The 12,397-nt window shown below is 43.2% G+C and overlaps 1 protein-coding gene across 1 annotated transcript in view; it reads left to right on the top strand.

The window, feature by feature from the left end:
- Positions 1 to 1,506: 1,506 nt before the first annotated feature.
- MAP7D3 (MAP7 domain containing 3) overlaps positions 1,507 to 12,397 on the top strand; it is a 43,126-nt gene continuing 32,235 nt past the window's right edge. Inside the window, exon 1 of the mRNA XM_064426624.1 lies at positions 1,507 to 1,788. Within this exon, the coding sequence (XP_064282694.1) occupies positions 1,710 to 1,788 (79 nt within the window). The 5' untranslated portion in view covers positions 1,507 to 1,709. The remainder of the gene's footprint in view (positions 1,789 to 12,397) is intronic.

Below are 12,397 nucleotides of genomic sequence, written 5' to 3' on the forward strand. Positions count from 1 at the left end.
CTGATAGTTGCTGATTAAATGAAGATGGGAAAATACATGGATACAGAACAAAGAATCAAGTAACCTGGGCAGGGTTTTTTTGCTGTGCTGCTTTGTTCATGACATAATCAGAGACTTTGATTTCAACGACTCAGTCTTCTCATCTGTAAAATGAGGATAACATCTGAATGTCTCTCAGTGGAATGGTGAAATTTGATTTCAGCATGTGTATAAAGGACATGGAGACTGCTAAGTGGCAAGGTGTTATTACCATATATTATAAATATAAACTTAGGAAATTTGGCATTGAATGTGTAGGGGTTTTTCCCCTTTAGCTGCCCTTTAGTTTTAAATACTGTTACTAATAACTGACATTCTATTAACACTGACAGGAAACAACAGACAGATTCTGTGCACACATATATCGCTAAGATTAAAAAAAAGCAACAAGGAACAGGGCAAGTCTGTGGTCTGAATATTCAGAATACATAAACTAAAATGGAGCCCTACATGGAACATTTAAAAGGTTCGTTTTTCGTTCTCTTGAAATACCACCTGATCTTACTGCTACTTTTTCTGCATTCATCACAATTAGGGGTTATTTTTTTGGCCCACTGGCAGGCAAACTTTCTGTTCACGATTGCAAAGGGAGTTTCCTGCACAAGGCCCAAAGAGCCTGTCCTTTGGAACGGCAATGGATGCTGCTGTGCATTCACTCTTCTCAGAGTGCAAACTCAGAGACAAAATGAGATTATTCCCAAATTTATTGATAACCAACTAGAGCAGCATCTCTCCTTGACAGCTCTCTAGTGGGAGGCAATTCATCATGGTTAAGAACACAGTTTAGGTTGGAAGGGACCTTAAAGACCATTCAGTTCCAAGCTCCTCGCAGTGTTGGGATGACATTTGCAGTTGTGGGGACACAAACTGCCCCTGCCATGTGGGGTATCTGGGGAGCCAGCAGTGCCAGGCTCCCCTCAGCACCGGCCAGCAGGGGACCGCGATGGCTCCCGTGGGGTGGCCAATTCCATTGGCTCCTTTGGCAGATGTTCACAGAATATTCAAAATATTCAACCCCTAAACCACTAAACCAAAGGCATATTTAAGAGGTTTCTGGATCTGGCACTGGGTGATGTGGTTTAGTGGTTGCAGTGCCAGTGGCTGGATTTGATGATCTTGAAGGTCTCTTCCAGCCTTGACAATTCCATGATCCTAAACCATATCATTAAGTGCCAGATCCAGACATCTCTTAAACACCTCCAGGGACGGAGACTCCATCTCCTCCTTGCGCAGCCTGTTCCAACACCTGACCACCTCAACAGCGCATTTCTTGTCTCTAATCTGACTCTCTGCTGTCGCCGTTTAAGGCCGTTTCCTCCGGTCCCCTCCGTGCAGACCCGGCAGACCAGACCGGCCCCAGCTCCCCACACGCTCCCGTCAGGGGTGACGAGTTCCCCCCGGAGCCTCCCGGAGCCCCCGGCTCCCTCAGCCGCTGCTCATCACACTCGGTCCCCAGTGCCTGCAGGAGGTTCCCTGCCCCTGGCCGGACCCGCTCCGGCAGCCCGGTGCCTGTGGGAGCGCAGCCCGAGGCAGCGCCCGGCGCTGGCCGCGGCCGCCCCGGATGGACGCGGGAGCGCTCCCGGTGCCGGCGGGGCGGGAGCGGGCGGAGCCTGCGCACTGCGCCCCGCGCCCCGCGGCCCGCCCGGCACTCCCGCGGCCCGGCGCTGAAGATGGCGGAGGGCGGTGCGGCGCCCCCATCCTGCGCTTCCTCCTCCTCCTCCTCCTTGAAGGGGCTGCGGGAGCAGATGGGTGAGAGCGGGCAGGGAGGGGTAGCACGGGGGTGTGGGGGGGTCCGGCGGCCCAAGGGCGCGGCTGGCCCCGGCGGCCCCCCCTCCGGCCGCCCGCTGGACGCCCGGCCCCGTCCCGGGGCGGGGAAGGGGCACCGCGAGTGGAGGCCGCCGGGGCTGCCCGGCCCCGGCCGTGCTTTCCCGCAGCTCCGGGCGGTGCTTGCTGGCTCGGGACCTCCCGCAGCTCGGCGGCGGTGCGGGCAGGCTGCGTTCCGCGAGCCGCCCGTTTTTCACCGGTTCTCCGACTTGCCGGTGTCTGTGCTGGCTCTTGCTTTCAGAGCGTTTGCCCCCCAGCGATGTGTTCCGTCCCGAGTGCAGAAGGCAGAGGCAGCCACTGGCACTGATTTCTAATCAAAGATTGAATAATTCCCGGTTTTATTTTTCACTTTTTTTTAAAACTGTTTTTATAAGAGATCTGAAGAAGCTTTGCTTTGGTTTTGTCTTTGCCCTTGCTTATGTGCCTGTTTATTCTTAAGATCCTTAATAGTAATATACTCTGCAACGAGTATTGTGCATGCACGATAGGTGTTTGCAGCAACATTTCGTGGTACATCTCCATGTAAAAGCTTTGTGGGTGAGCCATTAGAAAAAAATAAACATTTACTTATCCCAGTCACAAAAAAAAAAAGAAAAAAAAAAAAGAGAGACTTGTGGTTTGGTCTAAGCTAGCTGACTAGGACTAGGTATAGCAACTACTCTTGAGAGCCTCTTGCATGGTTGTTTTCAGTGTGTCTGTGTAATTACATAAAGAGGAGTGCTGGCAAAGGGTCCTGAATGCACAACTCTCATCTGGCATTCTTCTTCAGTGTGTTGGGTGTTGAAAATACTATTTAATTACTTTTTGTTTCTGTTTCAAAATTAAGACGGTTTCATGCTCCAGAATGATAAGGATCTGCCGAAAGATAGCACTTCTCACCTGAAAAGGCTGTGTCTGTTTGAACCTTATTCTTCCTGCTAGAACTGCAGAATTTTATTTTGCATATGGGATGCACTTACATGGTGGCTGCTAAGTTTTTTAAGGATGGGCACCCATATTTGCTTACAGCTGTCATGACCTAGATTTAGTCCCAAAATCAGAGAGGAAATGCTCCTTGGGCCAGGCAGCTCCGTCTCCCTTCAGATATGCACATGCTGTAATATGCACATCGTGTTGTAAAAACAACCCCCCTCCCTAGATCCTGCAAAGGCTAGACCTTGAATTTTTTTCCCTGAGGGGGTAGAAGTCACTGAACCAGAATCTGAACTTCAGTGTACACAGAATGCATTTGTAGCTGTTATGTGCTCAAAGATAAACTCAGTGCTAATGTGCAGTGAGTCAATGCTGTCTGTGAGCTCGCAGGCTGCTGCAGCTCTGCTCCCGACTTCTAGGCAGTAGCACTCCCTGGAGAGAGCAAATGATGTTTAGAAATCATCCTTGCAATCCAGTGGTTGGCGGTGGAATTTGCAGGATAATTTGCCACAGTATTTGCTGCTCTTTGGAGAAGTTGTGAGCAGCAGCCAAGTCTGATATCGCAGCTGTTTGGAGAAGATGTAGGGAAAAAATAAAGAAAGACACCCGAAGGAACCTCGATGTTCAGTCCCACGCTCCCCTTCGGCATGTTTGGGGAGGGATAGAACTTCCTGCCTGTCTGAGCTCACTGGGCTGCGTGGGGGGACTCCTCACTTCAAAATACCTGCTAACAAGAATGCTTGGCCCCACTTTCTGCTCTGTGGGCAGCTGTGTGCTTTGCTGTCTTAATCAGTCTGGAGAACAAACATCTATGCAAAATAAATGCAATGTTGTGTGCCTTCGGCCGTTTGTGAGTGAACTTGTGTCTGGGAATCTCACGTTTAAAGACAATAAATAAAGAGAATCTTGCTGAGAAACCACAGCTCTTTCTGGCAGCCTGGCTAAGAGGTGTGTTTACCTGCTGTTTGTATAGTCACCTTCTGTATAGGTACCTTTGGGTCCTTATTAAAGGACACTTCTGGGCTCTTGTTCTGTTCACTTCTGCTCTCTGTGACCAGCCTCTTGCTACTGCTTTGCTCTGTGGGTGATTGGTGCTTGCACACGTAGAATCCCATGGTGCCACTTGTAACTAACTGCCAAGTTTGTATGTTTGGCCAGAAAAATATTCTCTTAAATTCAGTCTGGTGTTGAGGTAAGGAAAAGGAGTTTCTCCTTCTTTGAGAGAGTATCAACTGTAATTAAGATTCTGCAGGCCAACTCATGCCTGCAGTGCCAGTTCTGCAGTTCCTTTGTAATAATTTTCTGCCCTGACACACTTGTCCAATCTTATTTCCTTTATGTGGATGACAAAAAACAGAATCTGCTACCACAACTAGAAGGCAGTTAAGGTACAACTGGAAGGCAGTTAAGGTTTCTGAACATCACTTAATATTAGAAATTAATTGTAGCTGTACACTGAACCAGCAGTGCATAGATGGCAGCTGCTTACCCCATTTTTGTTACCCATGCTTGTTGCTGTCATCCCTCAGGGATGAAGAGGAATTTTTGATCCTATTCTAATGCCATAAGCACTGCTGAGCTTGTTAAGATGTGAGAAGAGGGGAATAGTCGGGTATTTGTGGTTTATCCAGCAAGTGTGGTTTTCTGAGTAGCGTGGGTAATCAGAGGAAAAATACCTGTCATTTAAGCTGCTGTACCCTACATTTATTGTCTTCATTTTCACTGGAATACTGAAAACTCCTGTTTTTCATAGTATGGGTGGTAGAATGTTGGGGTTTTTTTACCAGAGCTTGGTAATCTTGCGTTATTGCCAGAGTTTCCACTCATGTATTGAATTGCTGTTACAAAGGTTGCTCAAAACAGTATATTTAAATGCTGTTCATACATATTTTCCTTTCCAAGATCTGCATCATTTTTTGGGAAACCTGTCTCAAGTTTGGGGAAAAAAATAAAGTGCCTTTTTCAACAAATCTAGCTGCAGGCATAAATTCCATGAGCTGCAGGTCCCAGTTTGGTTGGAAGTATTCTGATAAAACAACAGCTTCATTCCATGTAATCAGTTTTTTTCCCTGTGGAAGTGGCACTGTCCTGGCTTTGTCCACTTTTCCCAGACCACAGTTTTTAGCAACAGCTTTACCAAGTGCATGTACACAGAATTGGCATGACAAGAAGGATGGATGGATAACTGATAGTGCAACTTCATTGCTCAAGCAAATAGTCAGGGACATGCACAGATTTATCTGGTCTCTAGATAAGAGTTAAAAACAAAAATAAGAACACAAGTTTGTACCAACACCTGTAGGAGCACTAGAGAGCTCTTGGGTACAGTCTTGGTCCCACAACAGGAGATGGTCAGAGGAAGTTATTTGGGATCCAGAAGCATCTATCAGACAGTTGAGGAGCTGACCTGTGTGTCAGAGCTGCTTGCTGGAAGATAGAAGGAATTTACTTATGAATTTGGATCCTTGAAAGCCTTTGGGATTTGCAGTGTGGGTGTCAGTAGAGGTGGGCTTCAGATCTTGCCTGGGAAGCAGCAAGACAAGGAAACCATTTCTTTGCCAGGTTTCTCACAATGTGGGAGTGCTGCATGAAAAGCATCTTGAGCATTCAGCTGTTGTCTTCCTTGGTGGTGGTTGAATGAGTGGCTGGTACAGGTCCCATCTGCAGAGCAAAGGCAGCCCATCACTGGGGCATTCAGATCACTGGGGCTGACTTCAGTTTCTTGATTTGTCAAACTCCTCCGAACTTTGGAGAAAGTTCTAAGGGTCTTTTGTGCTTCAACTTTTTTCCCTGCATGGAAGTAGTAAGACTGCTTTGCAGAGTGCCAAAGCAATAAGTGCAAAGAACAGCACAGAAATTGGATTTCATGTAGATCTCAGTGGTGAGAGAACATTCCCAAATCAGGCTGAGAACTTAATGTAATTGTGATGGCTATGAGCTCTAATTTCATTTTCTTTCTGTTCAGGGAAATACAATCTTACAGGGTAGGGATAATTTCATGCTGATTCAGAAAGATGAATGCTATGTATTTAGGTGCTTAGCATTCTGAAGATTATTTCCAGTTGTAAGGAGTTTATAAAAGGTTTTATTCAAATTTAAAACTTTAAATTCTTGAGATTTCTCCAAATACATTCAGGAGAGATATCCTTGTTGCTGTAAGGAGAAAAAAGCAAGCAAACAAAAAAATTATCCAAATCATGTGCATATACAGCATATTTTTTTTTTCAGTTTCTTATGTAGAGTGTTCCATTCTCTACATATTTCTTCATGTGTTGAAATTGCAAAATATAAATTTGGCTTCCATGCTTCAGTTCAGATGAAACTGTTTAGGAAATAATGACTTGCGAGGGTCATAACTCCAATGGTGAGAGCCCAGAGATGCTGTGGCTTGCACTGTCCCTAACTGTGCGTGGTCTTAAAATGTGGCTGGAATTAAGGACTGCTGCTTCTTTGTACAATTGTGATTTTCAAAAAGAAAACAGCAATACTGATATGCTATTATCAATTTTCAGTTCTTAAAGGTGATAAGAGAATAAAGAAGGGTTACTGTAAGATAAATGAAAAAATAATCTAGGTTAGTCATAATAGTAGGGGTATCAAAAGCTGCTGGTTGTCTTTAAATTTGATTAAATGATTGGAGATGCTTGCAGACCTCTTGTGAAAGGACACCCTGACAAATAAAATTCTGAGCATGCAATTTTAATGACTTCTGTGAATATGACTTATCGGATTACTTGTGGTACTTTAAAATCCAACCGGGACTGCAAATTTCTTGTCTGCCACAAATAAATTAGTCCCATTTAGCTTCCAATTATGCAGCTTACAACCAGGTTAATCTTAATTGATGATATGCTTTCAGTGTGTTTGCATATGCCTGTCCAATAATCAAAACCTTTCTAGATGCTGGTGGTTTAAGTGTTTTGGAGTGTGGGGTTCATGGAAGAAAAAAGTGTTGCTCAGAATTGTTTTTGTTTGAAAGAGACAGAAACTTGCACTGTGCTGCATAATGCCTGTGCATGAAGGGACACAAGCCTTTGCTTTTAAGGAAGGCTGACGTGGTTGCTTGACATTTGTTTTCATCTGAATTATTTTTATATTCCAGTCGGTTTGGAAGTTCCGCTTTGCAGGTGAAGGATCCCCAGCTGATGTTGCCTTTGGAGAAAACAGTTTCCACTGGTCATGCTCAGAGTACCTCTCTCTTTTCCCATAGTGTTTTTTTGCCTTCATAATAATCACAGGGAACTTCTAAAATACTCTTTTATGAGTACTTAACTGACTCTTAATTTACAGACACTCTCTGTTGTTTAAATGCACTGACCTGAATCTTGGGAGGGAGAATAGATATTGTAGTGCCTTGTTCTCTGGGCAAGTGTTTCAAAGCTCCAAGTGTTAAAATTCCTCTCCCAAGCCCAAGAGGCCTTGGCTACAAGAATATAAAAATAGTGTAGGGATGTTTATACTTAAAGAAAATAATTTAATAGAATTCATTAATTTATTAATTTCAAACCTTATCCTCTGTTCAGTTTTGCCAAGAGGACTTCTTAGAGGAACATTTTTGCAGCACAGAGTTGATCATTATTATTGTATGTTGTGTTCTGGACATTAAAACCAAGGACACTCATCTCCAGACCAGATCAGTGAGTGTCACCGTACTCACATTCAAATTTCTTTAAAAGACTTTCTGCCACTGAGTAATGAATTTAGAAAGAAATATGGTCTCTTTATTTGTCTCTTTACTTCCTTTTCCTGCTTGCTTTTTTTACACCCATTTCCCACTTTTCATTTATCCTTCAAGCTCTTTGGGGCAGGGATTGATTCTTGGTTACTTTGCTGGGGTTTTAGGTTGCACGTAGTGGAGTGTCCCACAGCCTTCATTTTTTAATTAGCTGCGTGAACTGTACAGCTTTAAGAAAATTTGCAGTTTATTTCCTTTTACATTTTACATCCCCCTTCCTTTTCTGCTTTAGACAGAGGGTTTGCTGCATTAAACACACTGTGGACCTGTCAGTGTCCTGCAGCACTTTCTGTGTTGAGTAGTTTGATTTGAGACTGGCCTGTTGGGGGTAAATGCCAACACTAGTCTTTCCTTCTGAAACACACAGTGTTTGAATGAGCTCTAAATTTTCCATGAGAAATTCATCAAGTGTAAAAAGTAAAAGCAGTAGTTTTCACTGCTGTCTTGTAAAGGAGCTGTTATCCTTGCACCAAAAGAAAGCTGAAAATGGAGTTTTCCCAGGGTTTGTCTGGAGCCCGTTGTGACTCGCAGTGCTAGGCTGTGGTCTGGGCTGGCATTGTTTGGGCTGGGTGAATTAAACAATAGCCACAGCCTGCAAACAAGAGGACAAAAGCGTTTTCAAGGCCATGCTTCTAGCAAGCAAAAAACCCCAGACTGTTCAGGAAAGAGGGAAGTCGTGGAGAGAAGTTAGCTATTGCCAGTGCTACGGATAGTGCACGGCAAGAGAAAGAAACAATACAATGAAAAAAACAGATGTGAAATAAGAGAAGAGAGCGAGGGTTTGTCTTGAAGTTGCTTTTTTGCCATGGCTTGCAGGAGTGTGAAGAGGAGTCAGTGTTAGGCAGCCCCTGGAGCTGGAGGAGTAAAGCAGAGAGCTGATTTCTGTCTGGAGTTTTTGCCAGTGCTTGAGCTGGAATTCCAGTGGGAACTGAGCTGTGCAGAGGAGGCTCAAGTGGGACTGCTCTGGCATCTGTGAAGCCAGTCCTGCATTGAGGGACAAGATATGTGCTCCTGAGGCACTGGGCAGTGCTGTTAAATAGAGAAAATTATTTGTACAGCACACTACTTATTGATAATCTTCCATTTTACCTTTTGGGTCCCTCTGTAGCTGTTAAACCTGTATCTAATTCTGTCTAGTTGAGAGTGTTAAATCTGTATGTATAAGCATTGATGTCACATAACTAGTAAATTTCACAACAAATCCACTTGAAATTATCTAAGGACATATTCATTGTGTAGACTGCTTTCATTTTAGTCCTGTGTATTAGGATACTTTGGAATTTCCAGTATGCAGAAACAGGTAAATATTTCAGCTAAACTTGGGAAGGTTCACAAGGGTCTTTGTGAGAGTGGAGTTTCTGCTGTCATTCCACTTAATTTCTTTCAAAATATTAATAATAACACACCTCAGTAATAAAGAACCCCAAATTGTGGAAGCCAGGTGTCTTTTCTAGAGAAGGAGATGGATTTAGCTTGTCAGACCCGTGTGCACAGCACAGACAGTGCTTCTTACTAACCTTATGATGGCTTCTGCAAGAGCTGGTGACATGTCTTTGTTCTTTCTAGCATTGTGCTGGCAGTTGCTTTTTGCATTAAGTAGCAAGAAGCATAACCCATGGCTGGGCAGTGTAAGTGAGGTTAAAATAAGAGCATAAGTGGCAGTGGGAGTCAGTGAGACTCCACAGATGTGTTTTCAGTAGTGTTCAGACATCTGAAGGTACTGAGGATGGTGTGGCTGTTGAGCAATGCTGTAGCATCTCTGACTGTAGAAAGTTTCTGGAGATGGCTGCTAATTCTGTTAAGGACAAATTTCAATGCCTTGGTCTGTGCTTATATTACAGTCAAGTTTGGTTTAGATTATGTGCTTTCCCCTGGAGCAAAGTGTGCAGAGATCAATGCAAAAATTAACCAGCAACCTTCCTGGTGCCTTTCTGGTCATGCCCTAGGCTGAGTACATAGTATGAGTATCATAATATGTCTGAGATTGCTTCAGCTGTATCTTTGCAGGTTTCCTTATAATAAATAAGTAATTTTGTTAATTATGTGATTTTTTTAAAAAATATTTCTGTGTCTTAATCTGAATGTGGATGTTTGAAGATAAGTAAAAACTTAAGTTCTTGCAAATATGTCTCAAGTAAGTACTTCCACAAGCAAGTACTTGTGGAACTGCTAATTCATATACTGCAAAGGAATGCTTGTGTTGGATTTTCCAGTGGGATCAACACTTGTGATGAACTGAAGACATCACCCAGGACTGCCTTGAGCTTTGGGAGCAAAACCAGAATGTTGTACAGAATTAGCTGAGGAAATGGACTTAAAGGGAGGAAAGCACATAAAGTTAGTGAAATAGGTATCCCATGTAGGGAATAAATATAGGACCAAGTTTGAAGTGGAGTCTGGGATAGGGATAAGACAACAGGAAGCTCTTCAAGCCTGCTGAAGCTGAGAGTGTGCACTGCTTTCTGGAGATCTCTGTGCTTTCCATCTGGTGGCTGCCCAGACAAAACAGGAGAACCATCTGCCTCCCAGCTGGTCCGTCAGAAGGTGCCCACAGGGAAGCTCACGTGTTTGTTTGTGGAGCCTGTCAGTCCTTGCAGCCCAGAGATGGGATGTGAGGATCAACGGGGAAAGACAGAAAAGGGGAAAACAGGGAGAAGAGGAATGCACACAGAGAAGGCTTTCTAACTTAATCATTAGAAACTTTCTGTGTTGTCCACTTGTTTTTATGAAGGTGCATCCTTCCTCTGGTGTCGTCTGAACAAGGAGTAGTGGTGTAAAAACCAATACCATACCTAATTTTTCTTAAAGCTTCAAACATATGATCTTGCATCTGTTTGTCTTAGCCTATGTTAATTAATGAGTGGAAATCAGCTTAAAAGATAGTGCATGGAAATCTCAAACTTGAATGCTGACTTTCCTCATCTTTCCTGAAACTATGTACAAAACTTATTTAAAGGATCTGAACATTTATTGGCAAACAGTAGCTTCTGTAGTGGAACAAGACAAAAATGGAGACTTCAGATTTGGCACAGTTTGCTATAAAATCAGAGATATTTTGCTGGAAGGTTCACTTTTGATTCATGGGTTGCTTATTGGCTTCTTGTTATCCGCTTTAAACTTTTATGGACACACTTAGAATCATAACAATGCTTAACATTCAGGAGCCCTCCTAACAGCCCCTGTTTCAGAAGCTTAGTCTGTGATTTTTTTGTTTGCTTTGCATAACGAGTCATTAAATCATAAGCAGCAGGAGGATTGCTGTGAAGGTCAGCACATTCTGCTCTCCTCTGTAGTTCCACAAGGGAAGGGAAGCGCGAGGGGCAGAGCGTGGACACGGGGCAGGAGATGGGATGGAAGGCCTGGGTGAAGGGATGGAGCTGCTTCAGTCCCTAATGAGGTTTACTAAGAACAGCAGCGGGTTCTTTGCCAGCCTTGGCAGGGGCCAAGGGTATTAGCCGTGTGCAGGGGTTGAAATAGAAATCAAGGTTTATTTTTAGCACCGGTCTCTTCAGGGCATATTGGAAACCTGATCAGGGGAGGGAAGTCATGCTCAGTGTGAGGGAGGCACCTCAGCACCTGCACTGTCAGTGGATCGTGAGCTGGAAGTGAAATTGGGAGAGTTGGATTTGTCTGGAATATCACCTCCTGGTGCATCTGTGGGTTTGGTTTATCTCTGATTTTCTTGGCCAGACCTGGGGTGCTAAATGGTGATGAGGGTGCAGAAGGAAAACTGCTTCCCAAATTACGTAATCATTTCATGGTTCAAATAGCTCTATTTTATTATGCATGAATGCAGATATTCTTATTAGCCTCATGCATGGATTATGTTTTTATTAATTTTACCTGGAGCACTTAAAGGTAGATTACTGTAAAATAAACACACAAATCATGCTGATCACAAAATATTGTTGTGAAAGACTACTGTGGGAGGGCAAGCTCAGAATAGAAATGAGATATAATTTGACTCTAAGAGAATTTTTCCTCTCTAGGGAGTTTGCTTAATATGTCCATGAAGGCACCCCCCCATTAATGCAACATGTGACACAGATTCTAGTGAAATGGTAGTTAACTGGTTTCCTGTTCTGGGGTATCGTGAGTCATTTCAGAGGTATTAGGCTCTGTATTTTGTAGAGATATATTTTGTGGAAAATTCTTTTCCATGAAGCTTCACTCCATAGCAGACTGCTACATTCATTATGGAAAACTAGGCAGAGAAATTATAGGTATCTGTGCCAAAAAAACTTTTAAATATATTAATTATTAAGGTTTATTTTATCATATCAAAGCAAAATAAGATAGGTATTTCTTAAAGGTTGCATAGTACAACAATATGCAATGCATTTTCCTTTACTGCAGTAAAATGTGGACTTTGAAAATCACAGTTTTGTATTGTAAATTTACCATGAAATTGTCAAGGGCCATAAAACCTGTCTGTTGACTAGGAACTTGGTGAAATTGAGCTCACGTATCTCAGGAATGTATCTAAGGTGATGTCTGTTCCCCTTTTATTAATCTTCTGTTCAGATCCCCAGTTGAGGTTTGATTCTGGCTTTCTGTTGGTTAAATGGATCACATCCATGTGACATGGAGGTGCACACCTTGTGCACTAAACCTGCTACTTTCAAATGTGTAAGCACATTGTTTCTGTGCAAATAAAGAAGCATTGAAGGAGTGGACATAAAATATTTTATCTGACATGCAAAAAACCTTGATGTGCAGAGTCCTCTGGCTGGGTATTTCTAGAGTTTTTTCACCTCTGTGTCCTCTGCAAGCTGAACTGTTTTTGTAACCCACTTTCCTGTCTTAGAGAATCTCAAGTAATCTTTTGCAACCTGAATTAATTAAGATAAACTGACTAATTGTTTTGCAGATGTAACACATTTTTAA

This window comes from Passer domesticus, chromosome 7, assembly GCF_036417665.1.
Source record: "Passer domesticus isolate bPasDom1 chromosome 7, bPasDom1.hap1, whole genome shotgun sequence".
NCBI classification, from domain to species: domain Eukaryota; kingdom Metazoa; phylum Chordata; class Aves; order Passeriformes; family Passeridae; genus Passer; species Passer domesticus.